Source organism: Pecten maximus, chromosome 13 (genome assembly GCF_902652985.1).
Source record: "Pecten maximus chromosome 13, xPecMax1.1, whole genome shotgun sequence".
NCBI lineage: Eukaryota > Metazoa > Mollusca > Bivalvia > Pectinida > Pectinidae > Pecten > Pecten maximus.
In genome coordinates this window covers 35,058,685-35,080,716 of record NC_047027.1, presented here as the reverse complement: position 1 = coordinate 35,080,716, position 22,032 = coordinate 35,058,685, and the positions used below count along the sequence as shown (strand labels likewise).

At 34.9% G+C, this 22,032-nt stretch overlaps 2 protein-coding genes across 2 annotated transcripts in view; one reads left to right on the top strand and one right to left on the bottom strand.

The window, feature by feature from the left end:
* The window catches only part of LOC117341437 (tripartite motif-containing protein 2-like), a 126,518-nt gene that overhangs the window by 96,169 nt on the left and 8,317 nt on the right, over positions 1-22,032 (top strand). The window lies entirely within an intron of this gene.
* Positions 20,048-21,302, bottom strand: LOC117341441 (the record flags this gene model as incomplete). The annotated part of the gene is given in 3 exon segments (XM_033903290.1): positions 20,048-20,568; positions 20,757-20,929; positions 21,123-21,302. Coding segments are annotated over 2 exon segments (447 nt in total). The 3' UTR covers positions 20,048-20,246.

Here is a 22,032-nt window from a genome sequence, read left to right as displayed (position 1 = left end):
CATTAGCAATTGCTCAAAATTGCATGATAATTTCAAACTTGCTTAGCACATAATTTGTCATACGGGAGGAATAAAGGATTATGAATCTCTTATCTGGTCATGACATAAAAAAAAATCATAAATTATAGCATAATAGAGTGATGACTGAATAGTCTTTCGATGTTTTATAACAAACCCAAAACAACTGATTTGCTAGTCCGTATGCATGGTAACTAAAAAGGATGTTTTGTTTTTGTTACCCCGATGAAACCATTATTCTAAACTGATTTTTCACAATAATATATATAGACCTGTATTACCATGGTAGGAGGGCAGATGATTTTGATGTCATGTTATGTGCATGACATGTTTTTTAAAATCTTGTGGCTTGCAACTATTTATTGATAAGAAAACCGCAAGTGCATTTGTTGCTAAGCTGAACTTAGGTTTGTTTGTTTGGTGGCCTTGCGCAAAGACACAACAGTACATACCGGCCTGATTGTCAGCTTCCCTTTTCTTTTGCAAGATAACTATTCAAACTTTTCTTCTATATATATATATTGATAATCTATATCACTGTTGCAATTGTACCAAATAAGTACAAATTATGGAAAACAGTGTATTTTGTTGAAATATGTAAATGGCTTAAAATTGTGAAAATTGAAGAAAATGTGGTTTTAAAATAGTTTGAAATCGGGAGATTAGTGTTACAATATGAAATTAAAGCCAGACATTCGAAATACCGAATGCAGGTTTCTACAGTAGAACACAGAGGGAAACAAACTGCGGGCTTTGGCCAGCAATTTAGAACAAGTTTGCTAATGTAAATGTTTGCCTATAACGGTGTGGGCCGAAAAATAGAAACAAACATTTCGAACTATTTATACTAGTCCCTGTGCAAGTTCTGTATTTTACCTGTGTGCAGTAGATGACATTTCGAAGAAGACTATTTTATAGACTTGTTATCATCAAATCCTTGTCATTTTCTGAATGTGTCCAACAATTCTCTATAATACCTTCAGCAATGAGTTGAAATAAGTTTAAATTCAAAAGATAAAAAACATTAACTACATGGTTCCCCAACCTGAAATAGTTAAATTGAACTTAGTGCGACACAACCAATACACATATTTAAAAAAAACTGTTTAGTATAAATTAATCGGAGTTCGTTTCTTGTACATTGTTTTTTTTTTTTTTTGTATATGTAAGAAATACAACATGGTTTCACATCCTTAATAAGTAAATTAACATAATGCGATATAACTATTGACATAATTTTTGTGAAATTTTGTCAAAACAGGTTTCTCGCTCCACAGTTTTCTTTGGCGCATATAACCAAAGGGTTGAAATATGTTGATATGGAATTTATAATTTAGCAACTTAAAGATATTTAAAAATTTATCAATCGATGAATTTTCGAAGTAGACTATTTTGCAAAATTGGGATAGCTAAAACCTGGTAACTCTTTGATTGTGAAAAATAATGTTCCTTTTTTACCTTTTGAAATAAGTTGAAATTAATTTAATTTCAAAAGAGAAAAAAATACATGACATCTTTCTACATCCAAAGTAGCTGAAGTTAACTTAATGCGACAAAATAATTGACAATTGTTTAGCTTGTCAGAACAACTTTCTTGCTTATTTGCTCTTCGGTGCAGTGCATGGAAGTTAAAGGTTTGAATATGTTGTATGGTATTTGAGGCAAATATATATGATAAATTTACTTAATTTATTTATAAATGCAAAAGATGATATAATTTGACCCTGTCCTGAGCAACATCTCAATTAAGTGCAGGTCAGAGACCTTTATTTCAGAATTTAAATCATTTGGATATAAATATTACAAATTTGCGAAAAAAAGTTCTATGATTGAGAACAAATTGATGAATATACTACTATTGTGTACTGAAATACGTGTACAGTAGTTCCTTGCAACTTATGTATGTTCCTGTCATCGTATATGATATGATACTCGAGACGTTGTTTCTCGACATTAGCAAATATCAGATGATCAAGATAGATCAAAACATAAACATCTAACGAAACAGTAATTTCATTAAAAAAGCAATCTGAACGGACCTGTCGATGTTAACTCAGGCTTTGAAAGACATCTTCAGGATGACTTGCCCACAACCGATATACAACTAGTTGATCCATTGTGATTTATTTTTAAAATTTTTTGTCGTCCGACCAACTAGGATCAAGCCAAAAAAAAAAAACGTCCGGGGTTACATCTAAAAAAAAATCAGTCGATTGCCCATTTATTAAAATTTATATATTTTTTAAGTACCATCTGATACTAAAAAGCCTGCCTGAAAAATAAATTTGAACCGAGCCCCAAAAGTACGGACGATTTCGTATATCCAAATCTCCTGCCGACTCCCAGAAAATTTAGTTTTTTTTGCACTGCAAATTTCTATTTTTTGGGGTTTTTTTCTTCTTTTTGCCAAATAATGACATTTTTCAACAAGGGGAAAACATTGTCTGTGATCTTTTTTACATATTATAATATAGTTTTATGTAATGCTTTTAAAAGTCAAAATTATGAACTTTATTTTAAGTGTCAAAAAGTATTTTTTAAGGGGGGGAAACTAAGGGGGGCCCCTTTGGAAAAATTTTGCAATTTTTTCTTTTAAAAACCCCCTTTCTTAAAAAATTAAAAAAAAAAAAACCTTTTTTTTCCTATTTTTTGGGCCTAATCGAATGAAACAATATCTAAATTTGACAAACCAGAGGTAAATTATTCTGTGGCAGTCCTCGTAGTTAACCGATCGGAAAATAAAAGGTCAGTTGCACAGTACGTCATGACCTTGATGAACAGTTGTGTCAAGTTTCTTAAGTTGGGGACATAATTATGTATTGGCTTTCCTATAACACTGGTAACCCCAAAACCTTTAATTTCCTCACGTTTCCTTTAACTCCCTCACTGGCACTTTTAAAACCGTCACTTACATTCAAAAATTGATATTGGCATCAGGAAATTAAGTTTTTTTTGGTGGGTTACCAGCGTTATAATTCTCATAATTCTACAGTTTTCTGGATGGCACTTTAACTAATTATGAGACATCAATTGACATCTATCCAAACAAGAGATCCTGACCTCCGGTACATGTGTTGTTATAGGAGAGGAAAGATGCACGACCAGACCGGTTTTCGAACCCGGGACCTCCAAATACTACCTGGATGCTCTAACAATAGAGCTATCTGGTCGCCGGTGTTCATCCCAGTCCAGTTCCGCTGGAGTGTGTTGTTCGATGAGGCAGTCACGACTACTACAAGGAGACTCTGCCCCAAAATGATCCTGTCCGTTCAGGTGATTGAAACATGATTTATTATGCTTGATAAAGTTTCATTCACATTAGCAATTGCTCAAAATTGCATGATAATTTCAAACTTGCTTAGCACATAATTTGTCATACGGGAGGAATAAAGGATTATGAATCTCTTATCTGGTCATGACATCAACAAAATCATAAATTATATCATAATAGAGAGATAATTGAATAGTCTTTCAATGTTTTATAACAAACTCAAAACAACTGATTTGGTATCAAACAATCTGTTTAGACTGAATCCCTGGTTTATTTTACCCGCTTTGCCAGTCCGTATGCATGGTAACTAAAAAGGATGTTTTTTTTTGTTACCCCGGTGAAACGATTATTTTTAACTGATTTTCACAATAATATATATAGACCTGTATTACCATGGTAGGAGGGCAGGAGACAGATGATTTTGATGTCATGTGCATGACATGTTTTTTTTTAAATCTTGTGGCTTGCGACTACTTATTGATAAGAAAACCGCAAGTGCATTTGTTGCTAAGCTGAACTTAGGTTTGTTTGTTTCGTGGCCTTGCGCAAAGACACAACCACAACAGCACATACCGGCCTTACTGCCAGCTTCCCTTTTCTTCTGCAAGATAACTATTCAAACTTTTCTTCTATATATATATATTAATTAACTATATCACTGTTGCAATTGTACCAAATAAGTACAAATTATGGAAAACAGTGTATTTTGTTGAAATATGTAAATGGCTTAAAATTGTGAAAATTGAAGAAAATGTGGTTTTAAAATAGTTTGAAATTGGGCGATTAGTTTTACAATATGAAATTAAAGCCAGACAGTCAAAATACCGAATGCAGGTTTCTACAGTAGAACATAGAGGGAAACAAAATGCGGGCTTTGGCCAACAATTTAGAACAAGTTTGATAATGTAAATGTTTGCCTATGGTATTTTACCTGTGTGCAGTAGATGACATTTCGAAGAAGACTATTTTATAGAATTGTTATCATTAAATCCTTTTCATTATTTGAATTTGTCAAACAATTCTCTATGATACCTTAAGCAATTAGCTGAAATAAGTTTAAATTCAAAAGATTAAAAAAGCATTAACTACACGGTTCCCCAACCTGAAATAGTTCAATTTAACTTAGTGCGACATAATAAATACATATATTTAAAAAAAAAAGAAAACGTTTTGTATAAATTTGTCGGAATTCTTTTATTGTACATTGTTTTCTTTGGTATATGTAAGCGAAAGGTTAAAATATGTTGGAATGAAAGCAAAGCAAAGATTTCAAAAAATAAAGACATTTTGAAGAAAAAGTATTTCGTAAAATAGTGATAATAAAAATTTGGTAATTCTTTAATTTTGTCAAGTAGTTTTCTATTGTACCTTTTGTAATAAGTTGAAATTGATTAAAAAAACTTTAAAAAAAAATACAACATGGTTTCACATCCTTTATAAGTTAATTAACATAATGCGATATAACTATTGACATAATTTTAGTAAAATTTTGTCAAAACAGGTTTCTCGCTCCACAGTTTTCTTTGGCACATGTAAGCAAAGGGTTGAAATATGTTTATATAGAATTTATAATTTAGCAATTTATAGATATTTGAAAATGTATTAATAGATGAAATATCGAAGTAGATTATTTTTCAAAATTGGGATAGCTAAAACCTGGTAACTCTTTGATTGTGAAAAATAATGTTCCATTTTTTACCTTTTGAAATAAGTTGAAATTAATTTAATTTCAAAGGATAAAAAATACATGACATCTTTCTACACCCAAAGTAAATGAAGTTAACTAATGCGACAAAATAATTGACAATTTTTTAGCTTGTCAGAACAACTTTCTTGCTTATTTGTTTCTTCGGTGCATGGAAGTTAAAGGTTTAAATATGTTGTATGGTATTTGAGGCAAATATATATGATAGATAAACTTCATTTATTTATAAATGCAAAAGATGATATAATTGTACCCTGTCCTGAGCAACATCTCAATTAAGTGCAGGTCAGAGACCTTTATTTCAGAATTTAAATCATTTGGATATAAATATTACAAATTTGCGAAAAAAAGTTCTATGATTGAGAACAAATTGATGAATATACTACTATTGTGTACTGAAATACGTGTACAGTAGTTCCTTGCAACTTATGTATGTTCCTGTCATCGTATATGATATGATACTCGAGACGTTGTTTCTCGACATTAGCAAATATCAGATGATCAAGATAGATCAAAACATAAACATCTAACGAAACAGTAATTTCATTAAAAAAGCAATCTGAACGGACCTGTCGATGTTAACTCAGGCTTTGAAAGACATCTTCAGGATGACTTGCCCACAACCGATATACAACTAGTTGATCCATTGTGATGTTATTACTCAACAACTTTGTATGTCGATCCGATCCAACTATGGATCAAGCCTAAACAAAAGAAAACGTCCGGTGTTACGTCATAAAAACAATCAGTCGATTGCCTATTTATATATATTGATATATTTATTTAATGTGACCATCTGAGTACTAAAATGCCATGCCTGAAAAATAATTAGAACCTAGAGCCCGAACTGTACGGATCGATTTTCGTATATCCGTAAATCTCCTGCCGACTCCTAGAAAGTTTAGTTTTTATGCACTGCAAATTACATATTTTTGGAGTTTTTGCTTCTTTTTGCCAAATATGATGACATTCTTTCAACAAGTGACAATCATTGTCTGTGATCATTTTTTATCATATTATAATAGTAGTTTTAATGTATATAGACTTTAATAGTCAAAATCTATGAACTTTCATTTCAAGTGTCAAACAGTATTTGCTCTTAAGGGGGAGCTAAGCGGCCATCTTGTGGAATATGACATTTCTTAAAAGTTTCTATATTATCTTACCTATATGTCCCAAGACTGATTACTGTCGTCAAATATCTTCCAATATAACAATAATAACACAATAACAGAAGAAAATAGACAAGAACGTTATTAATAGAAAATAGTTAACTTTTCATTGATTTTTTACGTGGCTGCAGTTACTGCGGTCAGGAAGTGTGAATTTTAACTTTTAAAGTTTTTATTAGATGCATATAGTATCCAACTAGGGCCATTAGATTTACTTTTTTCGATTACATATTGGAAATGCAAAGAAATTGGAAATTTCAACGATGTCCACACTGCGAGACATAAGTCGTTTTGGGGCGACATGACTAGTTCGCGATGTTACAAAATCAAAGCGCTTATTACTTGTTATGAGTCATATGACGTACAACAAGTCTATATGTCAAAATTGAGTTAAGTCATAGGGAATCAAACAAACACCACTTTATGTCGCGATCCCCATGGAATCTTGTGACGTACGCCAAAGTTGTTCTGTGTTGTGTTCAGTTAACAACGTTTCTTTTCTTCGACTTCCATGTTGGACTGCTCACATTGTCATGATATTACTGCGCTTTGCCGGCAAAACATCCAATAAAACAATGTCAATAAGCATTTCGGATCATAATTTTCATTTAATTGTCGTTCAAACGTATCTGTTATACACAATGTTTCTTTAGTTTGTGTTTAAATCGCGAATTCGTACTAAGTTGACGCATATTTGGTCTATATGTGCGTAAATACAAATATCGTACAAGGTGTTGTTTGGTCACTTCCGGCTGTCAGAAGTTGGGCCCATATGGATTTTGCGAGGTAATTTTCAAGATTTCTGTTTAACGAAGACAATTTCAACCCTTTGTTGAAGTTGTACACATCTATTGACTGCCCAAAGTTAAAATTATGGTACGATCGTGCGAATAATGTATGCCGATTTCTTTAATTTACAAGAAGAAGAAATTAATAGTCACTACGGAGATTGGCATGTTTACCATTTTCCACCCGACGTCATCATATTGTAATGAGGCCTTGTATGTAAAATATTAATTAACCTTTACAAAATTAACCATTTCTAAATATAATTGAATGTATCTGTGTATTTATTTCATGAACAGAAATATAATTGGTAGAAAGTTTCAGTTATTTGCATTTGTAATACTAAGTTTGAAGTTGCACGCACCCTCTCACATACCCCATTGATATGTACACGGATTTCAAGCACCAGATATACATTCTACGGATACACGTGTGTGAAAGCGAAGTATATTATTATCGAGAGCCATCGACGACTACAGACGAAGTTTTCATCTACATCATCTGAATTCTTACAGAGTTCTACATTTAATCATCATTTTGCTTCACATATATAGACATACTTCAGTCATTTTGGTGATGTATTTTCTGGCAATTATTTGACACTGTATTTTGGAATTCTTCATTTCTTTGTGGGGATTGTCTTGCTTAATTATATTTTCCATTTCAATTCTATAACTTTTTTCTTTGGAATTACACATTTGTGATTGAGGATTGCCTCCCTATATATACACAACTCGGACTTTTCATCTAATTTCCCAAAGATTTCTAACAGCAGATATTGTTCTAAATTCTATACCATGGGTACCATAAAAAACAAAAGGAGGAGGAGAAAAGGAGGCAGATTTAAGTTTAATGCACCAAGAGGTATAAATTCTTATGCATATAAGCAGAAACAAAAGCGACTTCAGGCAAAACTTGTGAATTTTGAACAGTCAACTACTGCTAGGAAGCAGCCATCTTATCAGGTTTACAGCAAATGTTTAATCATCAACGGACAACCTGCATTTAGATTTCTCGTAAGAAGACTTCGTTCTACATCACGCCGTATGAGGTTATTAAAACTCAACCCAGAAGCAACTCGGATAAAAATCAGTGCTGAAAGTAAACCTGTACCAGATGGATTTCGAATCATCGATATGGACTTGTTACAAGGTCATATGACTGAAGTAACCATTCACTGTGCAGTATGCCCAGCAGCTGGAGAGTTAGCTAGAGATGGGAAGTCTCCTTTTTCAGTCACTACCGATGAAATGCGACATGGATATGCAAGCAAGCTCCAGATATCGTGTTGTGGATGTGGGCAGTCATTTGCAATGGAAACCAGTGCCAAGTTACCCAATTCTTCATTGTACGAGATAAATCTTAGGACTGTCTGGGGGTCTATGGTGACTGGTGGGGGACTTTCCTCAACAAATGAAATGTTAGCCACTATGGGTATCCCAGGAATGAGTCAAAGTAAATACACTTCCTTGGAGCAGAATATAGGTGACTTGTGGCACAATGAACTGAAAAAAGATATGTTAGAAGCCGGTGCTGAAGAAAGGCGATTAGCTATGGAGAGAAATGATTACCACCAAGGAGTACCAGCTATATCTGTGGTGTGTGACGGAGGATGGTCTAAACGTTCACATAAACATACATATAATGCTCTTGGTGGAGTTGGTGTGATATTTGGTGCGGTAACTGGCAAACTTCTCCACATCGGCATTCGCAATAAGCATTGCTTTATCTGTTCCTCTGCAGAGTCTAGACACTGCGATCCAACCCCTCATTTATGTTTTCGTAATTGGAATGACACCAGCCAGGCTATGGAGGCGGATATTATTGTAGAAGGCTTTCTACGGTCTGAATGTACACATGGCCTCCGATACATGTGGTTAATCGCTGATGGAGACAGCTCTGTCTATGCTCGGATACAGCAGCAGGTACCTGTGTGGGGAAGACATGTGGCAAAAATGGAATGTGCAAATCATGCTTGTAAATGCCTGCGTACAAATTTAGAGAAATTAGTAGAAACCAAGCCTCGCTACAAAGGTCGTGGGAACCTAACAAAACAAATGAGAATTCGTCTAGTCAAAGGAATCAGATGTGCGATACGTATACGTTCATCTACAGTCAACACTACAACTGCCACACAACAACTTGAACACGACATAAGGAACTCCATCCACCATTTGTTTGGTAACCATGAGCACTGAAGTGACTTTTGTAAAAAGAGGCCAACAGAAGAGGAGTGTGATATTTCATTAGACACACCAAGTGCCTGCCCAGACGATTCTATTCCATCAGTCTTGAGTGAACAGGAGTCATTTTGGAATGAAGTTACAAGTGAAAATGACCTTGAACAAACCAGATACCAGCCTTCAGTATCAACTTGTATAGATGAGGAGTTGCTGAGAGATGTTAGTGTTCTTCTGAGCCGCCTTGCTTCTAAAGCTTCTCGCCTAATTGGCAATTTCACTACAAACTTGGCAGAATCATGGATGGCTATACGTTCAAAGTTTGATGGAGGTAAGCTGTATAACCGATGCAACCGTGGATCTTGGCACAGTCGTTGCTATGGTGGAGCACTCAGGGAAAATTTTGGTGCTGCGTGGTCCCCACTAATTTGGCACAGACGAACTGGAGTAAAACCTGGATCAGCATTCACAACCCATTACCATCAACGGGCACGGCATCTCCTAGCTAGCCGCAAGAGCAAGAATAAAGCTGATGTAAGAGCTCGAGCATATAAGAGGAAGATGACGGAATCTTCAAGTTGTACCAGTAAGAAAGCTCGCAGGGAATATGGTGTTGATTCTGTTGATGTAGTGCCAGACTTGTCATCGCAGGACCTTGAAGAAGTTTGCGATAAGTACCTTTCCAGTCATGTTAACCTCACAGAAGATAAGCTGAAGCGAATCGAAAGCTTGACAACCAGCCAGTCTAACAGTGTAACATGGATGGAAGAGAGGAAGAAACGGCTAACTTCATCAAGGTTTGGAGATGTAGTGAAACAAAATACAAAAAGGAATGTAGGGCCTCTGGTGAAAAGTCTTCTGTATACGAATTTCAGAGGGAATTCATTTACTTCACATGGATTAGGACAGGAAGCAGTGACCATCAAAGAATATGTCCTTAAGAAAAAAGAACAAGGCCAGTCTGTGATCGTTTCCCCATCAGGACTTGTGATTGATGTTGTACATAAATTCCTAGCTGCTTCACCAGATGGCAAAGTGAAAGAAGGCGATGTAAATGGGCTTATAGAGGTCAAAAACCTTCTGCAAAGAAAGGCAATAACTTTGGAAGAGGCTGCTATAAAAGGGAATTTCTGTTTAGCACTTACTGGTGGAAAACTCAACTTAAAACATTCCCACAACTATTACTATCAATGCCAGGGGCAGATGAACATTTTAAAATTGCCATGGGTCGATTTTGTGGTGAGAAGGACAAATCCGTATCAGATCCACATAGAAAGGATTTTCCGCGATGAGAGATTATTGGAAAATGTTATGATTCCTAAACTCACTGCATTTTACCACAGGGTCTTGCTTCCCGAGCTAGCTAATCCAAGGGAACACACTAGTACTGGCATACGTGAACCAGATAAACCATGGGTAATGAACATTTTCAAACATAATTTCATCCAAACACTTTGGTGAAGCAGGTTTTATTCCGTAAATATATATATGATATAAATGATACCAATTTCTCAGTCTGTCTGTATTGCAATATTACATAAATTACATATATACCCGCTAGACATTTAGGTTTTGGGTGATAATATAATATATTACATGAAAACACCATTATAAATATTTGTAATTATTTTTTTTTAGTTTGTTCCAAGTACGGTCCAGTCCAAGACCAGACCAGGCAAGAAAAAACAAACAACTGATCCAAGAAAGATTACATCAGGTAACTAAAATATATGTATAAATATAAGAAACCAACTATTTTCTTGCCAAATTGAAATGCGGATTAGAAAATGAAACATGTCTGTGATTTCCATATAAAAGATGACTTTGCCATATCTATCTTTCTCATCCATATACTACACCAAAATGCACTACTAACATATATATTGATTTGTACACTAAAATGTGACGACAGCGATAGCTGCCTCTGTCAGAGTGTTGGCCTTTTTAACCTAGCTTACATGAATATCTGAGATATGCACTATGCAGTTGAGTTTGTGTTACTTGGAAAACAGCTATGACATGCAAACGCCTCCCATACAATGTATGTCGTTCAGATCCCACATGTCCTTCAGTGAGGTAGTCACCAGCTACTACATGTAGACCCCCCCTAAAAATGACAATAGCTTTTCACCAGGCAATAAACCAAACAACAACTAACCTCACTAAAATGAAAAATAAACAAGACATTTTCACTTGTTTACATAAGACTGCATCATGATGTGATTTATAACATTGGGAGAGTTTTGAATATTAATACAGAATTCATTATTTTCAAAAATTTCCTCCTGTATCTCAATGTAAATTTTGTGTAAAATCTAACACTATACATGTAACACATAAGTGTTTTTAAATAACTACAATCATGTGTTCGCTCTAAATATATGAATGAATGTATGGTCAAATAAAGTATAGTTAACCTAAATGTAACTTTTCTTATGATAATTGTTTTGTATAGTTTCTCAAGTTCCATCGTCATGTGATAACCCCGGGACTTCTGCATCACGCTCTACACGATCTTCAAGACAGCGTAGGAGCAAATTTGTCGGGCGGCGAATCCTCCATAAACGGCGTGTTGATGAGAAAACACATCAGTATAAATGGTATGAGGGCAATGTTTTGGACTGTGTGGAAAGTAAAGATGGACGAGATGGTGCTGTGTATGAAGTCCAGTACAAGGGCAAGAAGGAGAAGGTTTTAGTGAATGAACTACAGCAGGATTTGGATAATGGTGCAGTGAGATTCATAGACATATAATTTAGGTATGTAATGTAGTAAGTCATAAATATATGATGTTTAAAGATTTGTGTGGTACATATTATGTAGATATGTTTTTTAGGCATTGTTAGATCCATAAAGATAGGAATGTTTCGACTTGAAATAAAAATCATTTGAACATATATGATGCTTCAGATAGATAGCATTCTAGATGTATGCGAAGGCACTGCTATATATCATTTTAAAAATTGATAAATAATAAATTCCAGCAATATATTTATTACCTTGAAAAAAAAAATGGAGAAATATATTCCATATACATGTATCAGCAGATGATTGTGCAAAGGATGGGATGGTGCAGTATAAAGACGATGAGGGGAACGTTTTGGTGCATCATCATTCAGATATTGGTCCAGTGAAATTTACAGACATCTTTTAGGTACAGTATGTAATGTTGTAAAACTTGTTTTAGCACACCATCATCAGATGGTGGCTATTCAAGTCGCCCTGCATCCGTTAGTCGTCTATGCGTCCGTCCATAAACAATCTTTGTTATCACCATTTCTTGAAAAGTACTGTAGTGATATTCCTCGGACTTCATGCATAGGTTCCCATTGGTCCCTAGTTGTGCCATTTGAATTTATATTTTTGAGCATAAAAAACAAAATGGCCGACAGGAGGCCATCTTGGATTTTGAGAATTCAAGTTTGTTATAAATGTTTCTCAAATTTCACCTGTAGGTTTCATGTGTTCATGTAAGAGGAAAAAGGGGGAAAATAGAGAGATCAGTCTGACATGAAACCTATAAAGATCATGTAATGGTGGGTGCCAAGATCCCTCTGGAATGTCTTGATTGCATTGTAAATCCATAAAAAAACAAGCAATATTTTGGCTTGAAATAAAAATCATTTGAACGTAGCTTGGTGCTTCAGATAGCTTACATAATAGATGTATGCAAAAGAACTACTATATATATCATTTTTTTTAAAGAAATGCAAAGTTTTGATAATGCTGTTTTTATAGGAGATATGTCCCTTGAAAACAATCAGAAGAGACATGTAACGGCTGGGATGGTACAGTGCAGTACAAAGACGATGAGAGGAAAGGTTCGATTGATTATCATGACCTACAGCAGGATTGAGATATTGGTTCAATGAAGTTCATAGACATCTATTCAGGTATGTAATGTTGTAATGATATAAAACATGTTTTTTTCAGCATTATTAAATCCATAAAGAATAGGGATTGTTTTGGCTTCAAATAAAAATCGGTTGAACATATATATATATAGCATGGTGCTTCAGATAGCTTACATAATAGATGTGTGCAAAAGAAATACCATCTTTTTTTGTTTTTTTAAATTTATACAACTTGTTTTTAATAATGCTGTTTTTATAGGAGTTATGTCCCTTGAAAAAAAATCAGGAGAGACATGTAAAGGCTGGGATGGTGCAGTGCAGTACAAAGAGGATGAGAGGAAAGACTTGATTGATTATCATGACCTACAGCAGGATTGAGATATTGGTTCAATGAAGTTCATAGACATCTATTCAGGTATGTAATGTTGTAATGATGTAAAACATGTTTTTTTTCAGCATTGTTAAATCCTTAAAAAATAAGGACTGTTTTGGTTTCAAATAAAAATCATTAGAAGCTAGTTTGATGTTTCCGATAGATAGCTGACCGCTTATGTGTGTGAAAGAACTATGATATCATTGGAGTTTAAAAAAATTCGTTAATTTCAACAAATGTTTTGATAGAAGTTATTTCCATAATAACACAAACCCATGAGATGAATCTTACTGTATTTATCCTGCCCAGGGAGTCTCACTTTGTCAGATGTAGTCATATAGCAGGAAATTAATGTTACATTATGGTTTGGCTTATGCGGTATGGACTTCATACTTGATAGTACAATATGTCCATACTATTCAATTCTTAGAGAATGAAGTGTTTGTTATTTAGACTAATTATATATATATAACAAGTGTATCATTTTTCTTTTTCAGCATGGTGTTGCAAAATGGAACCACAAAAAGAAGTACATTGTCCGACATCTTAACCGTACACACAGCATCGTTTCAAAGGAAGAGATACCACACGTGAACTTTAAAAAATGTTTGGCTCTTGAAAGAGGAGGCCTCCTAGTGGCAAGAGCTGGTAACGATATATACTGTTTTAAGTGGTTTGAAAACAAAACAGAAAAAAAAATTGCATATTTAAGACTGACTTTATTAAACAAATTCACATTCCATGCATCTACTTAAGACGGTGTATATCGGCTGACATCCTCTGTTTTCATTGTGGAAGTTTGGTAATGGGAAACTATTGTATGCCAAAAATACAGCTAAAATAAGGTAATTTTTTAATTCACATACACAGTAGTTAGAATAAACATTTATTTATGCATAAGAAGATATTTATAGCCTAAGTTACCTGAGTATTTGTTGTATATAAACACAACAATAAGTTTACAATCAATTTAGAAAATGAGAATATATATTATTAATGTCATTTCAAAAATGAAAGATAAATATGCTTTCTTATATATTCATTCTGAAATAAATTGAAATTGTCTCCCTTGCATTCAAAGTTTGGCACTTTGATGTTACCATACAGGTGAATTTACCTATTCTAAATATAGAGAAGCCAGGAACTACTTTATACTAGGTGGAACATCCATCTTGAATGCATTATTTTTTGGAATGTACTTTTGTTTTTTTATTGAGCTGTTATGACTTTGTTTGTGGTTTTATCAAGATTTTCTCCTCTAATGGCCCTGCAATGGATATTGAACTAATTTATTTTTATTTTTAGGAATAAAAAAAAAATAAGCAGATTTCAGGAAGTGCAGCCTGTCACTATCATGTTTGAAATTCTCTAAAAGTTAAGCAAGTACTTTTAAAATTTTGAAAATTATCTAGAATCATTTATTTATGATTCATATTGATGATATAATAGAAAAAGTCCATCATTTATTGTTATTTTTGTTAAATAGAACTGTTGACAGTTCAGGGTATACTCAATCCAAGATGGCAGTAGCTACCCCTTAAGGGTGTTCTGTATAGAAACACCACAGTAGATGGTGACCCTGTTCAACAGTTAGTCATTCCCAAGGCATATAGGGAGAAAGTCCTCAGGGGAGTGCATGAAGATGTCGGTCATCAGGGACGTGACCGTACAAACTGGTTGGCAAGGCGAAGGTTTTTCTGGCCAGGCCTTGATGCTGAGGTGAATAGTTGGGTTGAAAGCTGTGGTAGGTGTGTTCGTAGAAAAACCCCTACTGTCCCAAGTGGGGAGTTAGTCAGTATCCAAAGTTCTCGTCCAATGGAGCTTCTCTGCATTGACTATTTGACCTTGGAAAGGTCAAAGGGGGGCTACGAAAACGTGCTTGTTATCACTGACCATTTCACCCGCTATGCCCAAGCAATTCCAACCAGGAACCAATTAGCGAGTACCACCGCCAGGGTGTTGTACGAACAATTTATGGTCCACTACAGCTTTCCTGCCCGTATTCATAGTGACCAGGGCAGGAATTTTGAAAGCAAAGTTATCAAAGAACTTTGCAAGATAGCTGGAGTGGAGAAAACCAGAACTACCCCTTACCATCCTATGGGCAATGGCATGGTCGAACGGTTCAACCAAACACTGTTGAAAATGTTAGGTACTATGGAGGAAGAACAAAAATCCAGTTGGAAATCCTATGTGGCTCCTCTTGTTCATGCATACAATGCAACAAAACATGAGACCACAGGATATTCTCCTCATTACTTAATGTTTGGTTGGCACCCGAGACTTGGTGTAGATGCATTTCTTGGCATCGATACCAGTTCTGAGACTGTAGGGAGTCGTCAGAATTATGCCCAGAAACTTAAGCGTCGGTTAGACTTTGCCTACAAAGCTGCCTCGGCTGAAAGTGAAAGGAAGGGTAAGCGGTACAAAGATAGGTATGATAGGGGGGTTAGAGAAGCTACCTTAGAAGTAGGAGACCGGGTTCTGATGAGGAACGTTGGTATATGTGGCAAGCAAAAGTTGGCAGATAAATGGGCTAAGGATCCCTACATTATCCTTAGTGTGCCAAATGTTGATATGCCTGTATACAAGATCCAGAAAGAGTCAGGAAAGGGACCTATAAAAACTGTACATAGGAACCTGCTCCTCCCTTTCATGTGGTTACCCAGAACAGCGGGTGCCCAGGAACCAAGGGAGACAACCCGAAATCATCAGAATGCCGGAATAGAGTTAGTTGAGAGTTCCTCCTCAACTACTGACTCTGATAGCTCAGATGAGGATGGGAGTCAAACACCCAGATATGTTATTCCTGCTAGGAGACCCAGACGCACTGTTGCTGAGTCGCGACAGCCAGTGCAACCACATACTGTTGGTTCAGAGGATTCTCCGAAACAGGGTAATAAGGGTGTGTGTCGAAATTCCAACACTGCAGGCAGTGAAAGTCAGACACACGACTCTATACCAGCTATAAGGCCCAGGCGAGTCTGTAAATCTCCTAACTTGTATGGGGAATGGCTCATGGGAACCTTGGTACCGTCCAATTCTGGAGCTGAAGTCTACGTCTAGATACTCAGAGCAGTGGGAGAATGTCGTGGTGGACAAAGTTTACTTCAAATTGTGAAATTAATATTTAATCTCTACAGCTACTTGTGTGTATTACCTTATGGTTTACCATTAAATAAGTAGAAACTGTAGCATAATTGTAATTTACATTCAATTATAAAGTAAAAGATTAATATTCACATCAGGAAAGCTTTGTTCCACATGGCAGAGGAGAAAATCTCTAAGTAGTTATGGAATATATAATTATATTACCTTGGGACACTGGCCAAGGTGATAATTTCATTTTATACAGATGTTAATTTTAGATTTTTCATTCTATAGTGTTATATGAGCAGTTATCTTGTATTCCTCGTAGGTAGGGATTGCCCCAATCACTTGGATATTAGATAATTAGCTGCTCATTCTTTTATATTATTAGTAGATTCAACCATTGTGGTTGATATATTAGTTTAAATGCCAGGAGTCATTTTCCTTTGCAGGGGAGAATGTCACGGTGGTCAAACTTTAATAGTCTGACCAACACCTGTACATGTAAAGTGTGTATAGATACTTGCGCTGTGTATCGTGTATAATGTTTGTACAAGTCCCTGTGTCATATAATGTCATATGTACCTGTGTATATAGTTGTTATGGTGACGTATGAGAGGTGAGCGCAAGGATTGGTTGAGTGTGTCACTTTGACCCTGCATGACCCTATACCCGTGCACGTGGAAAACCTTACCTGGGCCTTGCCCAGGTGAGTGCAGCCACAACGGCTATAGACCCCACACAAGCCACACGTCCGGTATAAGCCTGTGTGCTTTATGGCCACAGTGCTTCTAGGTAAGTTTATTTAATTTAAAATAATATAAATACATATTTAATGTATTTTAGCTATTTGATATATAAAAAACATTGAACTAATATATTTGCATTTTAAATATCTTGCCCTTAATATGTTAAAATATTTAACATATGACATACACGTGGTCGGGCTCCATAGGGTCAAAGCTATTGTAAAAATAATGTATTATAATTGTTTATTTTAAAAGTGTAACTATGGAATAAAATAGAATATAATATAAACATATAAAATATACCTAAATGAATATTTAATGCGTTAAGTATTAAATGTAATTGTCGGCATCGTTTACATGTGTCCGTATGTATTTTAGGTATTGTTCTTTTTATTTCAGGTCACTGTCTCCGTGTGTGTCTGTTTTTATGTCCAATAAACTGTTTTAAATGTTAAACATCGTTGGTGCATAATTTAAGAAGATAATCCACATATTTATAATACTCGTGTGACACCGATAACAGAAGTTCACACTATTCACTTTTCAAAACACTCTACTGTTTCTAAAGTTCAGCACATCCTGTGCCATGGTTAGCTCTCTCCGTTCGCTTCCTATGCCTAGCCTATATCCCCAGACATGTACGTTACTAAATTTGATATTTACGTTACACTGATTTGTCGGTAAAATGTTTATGCTTTATTTTACTGTTTGAAGACATTTTTTTCTTTTAATATTAGTAATTTAATTGTCATGGTTTGCAATATTTTAAACATTTTCCTAATTAATAAATGAATGTGTTCCCGTCACTTCAGGATCTAATTTACGTTACCATTCGTAACATAACGTAAATGTATGCCATTCTCATCCTCAACTTAATTGATCCATTTTAGAAATCACTGGTAAACTGGTTCTGAAAGAAAGAAAAAAAATGGTAAAGAATGTTACTATCAAAATAATTAATTTCCCATTGTTTGTTCGCAGAATGCGGCTTTCTGATTGGTTGAGATTTTTTTTGCAGACCTCTTTGAAAAATAATCTGAAAATGGCGCAAAAATGTGACGTCACAATACCGTTGTTGCGTATTGATTTGTGAAAAAGAATCCCTTATAAGATCAGATAAATTGTACTTAAAACATGTTTTAATTTCGAAAATCAATTTTGAAAATCAATTATTTACTTTGATGTCAACTATTTTTTTTTAGTTTCAAAAGGGTACGGAAAAAAATGTTTGCAAACTTTTGTAAGAATCCACTAGACATTCTAGATCTACGCACACACTCAATTATTTTCTCAAAATAAATGTAACTTACATTTCGTGTCCTGAGATCAGTAGTTGCGTTCATTCTCTCAGAAAACGAACACATGCCATTGTGAAACGATAAGCGTAGTTCATTAGCAGTTCAAGGGAGGTAACCTCAAATCTTTTTACAGGTATTGGCATCATTAATACCCTATACTTTATAGTGTGTGTAGTATTACAATTATTTTAAAGTCGTCGTCTTGTGTTCCATAGGGTGTAAACATATACATAGAAGTCCCATTACAATTAGAGCTAACTGGAAAACACTCATTATTTTTTTTTATTTTTTTTTATTCAGGTTGTGGTAAGCTTCGAGAAATGGCTGTGTATCTAAGGATTTTTTTTTAATTTTTAATTTTTAAGGCATTTTTAATACATAAATACATTAATAATCACACACACATACATACATCGATTCCAATCGGTATGTTTTTCATACTATCATTTTCACCATCATCACAAACTATGTCTTTCATCATCATCATCATCATCAGCATCATCAGCATCATACTATCTTCATAATATCATCTTCCTACTAATCATCATCATGATCTCATCATCATCATCATCATCATTATCATCATAACATCATAATCATCTCATTATCATAGTATCTTCATCAACATCATATTCTCATCATTATACTAATCATCACAATCTTATCATCATAATCTTATCATAATATCATCATCATTTTCATCATCATTATGGTCATCGTCATTCAAATCATCATCAATACTCACAATCATCATAATCATTTTCAACAAACATTTTCATCATTGTTTTCAAACAAACATCATCATCATCATACTCAGCAATAACAATCATATATCGTCATCCATCAACAGATAATCATCTCCATCATACATACTCATAATTAAGCATTGAACTGTTTTTGTATGGTATTTATGATCTATTTGAACGACAGAGCTTTGCAAGCAAACAACATAATGCGCTTGAAAAAAAAACCAACAATTTATTATATTCAACATTTATTACAAACAAAGTATATGGCATGTTTTCTCATCATACATTATTTGACAAAAATATGTATTTTTGCTCAAATTCATCTAAAACAATGCTTTCAGTATATTGGCCCGGAACAAAATATTGCGCAGGTCTGTGTTGTATTACTACGCTGATACTGTTGCGTGATGCATGGCACTTAAATAAACATCAACGACACAACTCTCAAAAAGGCTTTATAGTGACAATGCCATACAAATGTAAATATTCATGAATAGAATGACACACATACAGAACATACACACATTCTCATACACTGACACAGAATATACAAACACACACAAACATATTCAGTTTCCTGGTAGCCTGATCAATCATGTCAAGGGCTAAGTGTCTGTGTCATATCAACTCTTTCCACATCAACAGAGTCAGCAGAGTCATTGACATGATTGACCACATCTATCATATACGGAAGAGCATTAGGGCCATGAAGCAAAACAAATAAATTCATTTTTTCGTGTTAATAACTTGAAATTTCGACTTAATAAATTGAAATTTCGACTTACTAACTCGAAATTTCGAGATAATAACTGGACCATCCTGGAAATAAACTAACAAAATGTTCATTCAGCACTACAAACTATATACATATCTATAAACAAAATGTTCTTCACTACTATAGCACTACATCAGCACAACATAGCACTACACAACACTACACAACACAACACTACAGAACACTACACAACACAACACTACAGTTCATCTACATAAACACACTTTCAATGTAACAAACGTCCTATCCTCCGCATCAGCTGGGAGGTTGAAACCTCACCATCTGTATACTGTCCCCACAAACGAAAGACTTCCCTCTGAATGTCCCGTGTTTTCTTGCGCTGGTATCTTGCGAGCTTGTTCTCGCAAACCATCTTTGATTGAAGGGGGATCGCGGTGGCTTCCCTGAAGAGCTCCTGCAACAACAGATAAAATGGAACGGGACCCCTGATGTTGACTCGGGAATTCAACCGGTTGTGCCACCCTTCTACGTCGTTGTTGGTTCTAATAGCCGACATGAAAATGGACCACGAGCTGACGGGGAAAGTTCTGTAGAGAAACAAAGAATGAATTAGTAATGCGACTAAATAATAACATCGTTTTTAGGTTTTACTTTATAGTAAAATAATATCGGATTACACTGTATGCTATTTTCGAAAAAATATGATTTCAAAACTAATATATATATGCTACATTATACAAATAGTTATTTCTTTCAACCCCTTATTTTAACGCACCTGCTTCGAATCCATGTTCTGTCGATATAGTCCATCAGGGATGCTAATGCCGGTGATGTGACGCGGTCATCCAGCCTCATGAAAGTCTCCACAATCTGTTCTGATGGAAGGAACGGGAGACACATCACTTGCCGAATGAAATCGTACACATCTCCTCTCTCGTTGTAGGCAGTCTGAAATAATAAGAAAAATGTAATGTTACTGTCACAATAACTTCAGTATTATATGATTTAAAACTACATACAAAATTTTCTTTTTTTTCTTTTATATTCAGATATAGGTATATACTTTTTACAAGAAATTCAAATATTCTATTTAACTATTTATTTCAATAACTAATTTCTTAACCTATACACTTTACAATACCTGTAATCCGAGCTCCTGAACTTTCCGGAACACAGCCTGTGACCAGTGGAATGCACAGCCCTGTATCCGACAGTCCGGATATCTCTGGCGGATAGCCTGCCACACGGCTGCCTCGAAGTCCACAACGCACAGTTCCAGACGGATGTCATCAGGCAGTTGGCGGTCGATGGATCGAAGTACCTACAAAAAAATACAGAATTATGATTTGGAAAATGATAATAAAAAAGAGGTATTATTTGTTATCCATAATTTATTTTATTATTTATATACAGTGGAACTTCGTTAACTCGAAGTCGACGGGACCACGAAAAAACTTCGAGTTATCCGAGTGTTCGAATTAAGCGAGTTATCGTTTTTGGTGAAAAGTTTGGTCAATATTTGTCAATATTATATAAACATTATAACTTCGCTCTGTCGCTCATCAGTTTAGTGTGAAGACTGGTCAATACATGTAAATATATATGTAATGTTTGTTATGTCACTTGTAATTTGGTGTAGTTTTGCCGATATACAGTCACGATAAAGTTTCTTTCACTTAGTCACTTCAATAACGATCTGATGTGCAAGTCATGTTTGCAAAAGGTAAACGTTAAAACGGAATTCGACAAAATAACAATTTATTAATGTCAAAACAAATAACCGTTTAAGTTTAACACAGATTGCATACAAAACGTAACAGAACCATTACCTTTTATTGGACATATATAAAATACTGTTTGATCGGCCTACTTACTTTTTATTGATAACCACGCCATTTCCATGTGTACTAGCACCGGAAGTTGGGCTGCGCATGTGCGTATAAAATGTTACTGTAACTGAGTTGGCGTTTTATCCGATTTAATAGACAGCACTGACCGTTACAGTTGTACTCTGAACACCTCGGCAGTAATTACGCTATTGTTTCAGCGTA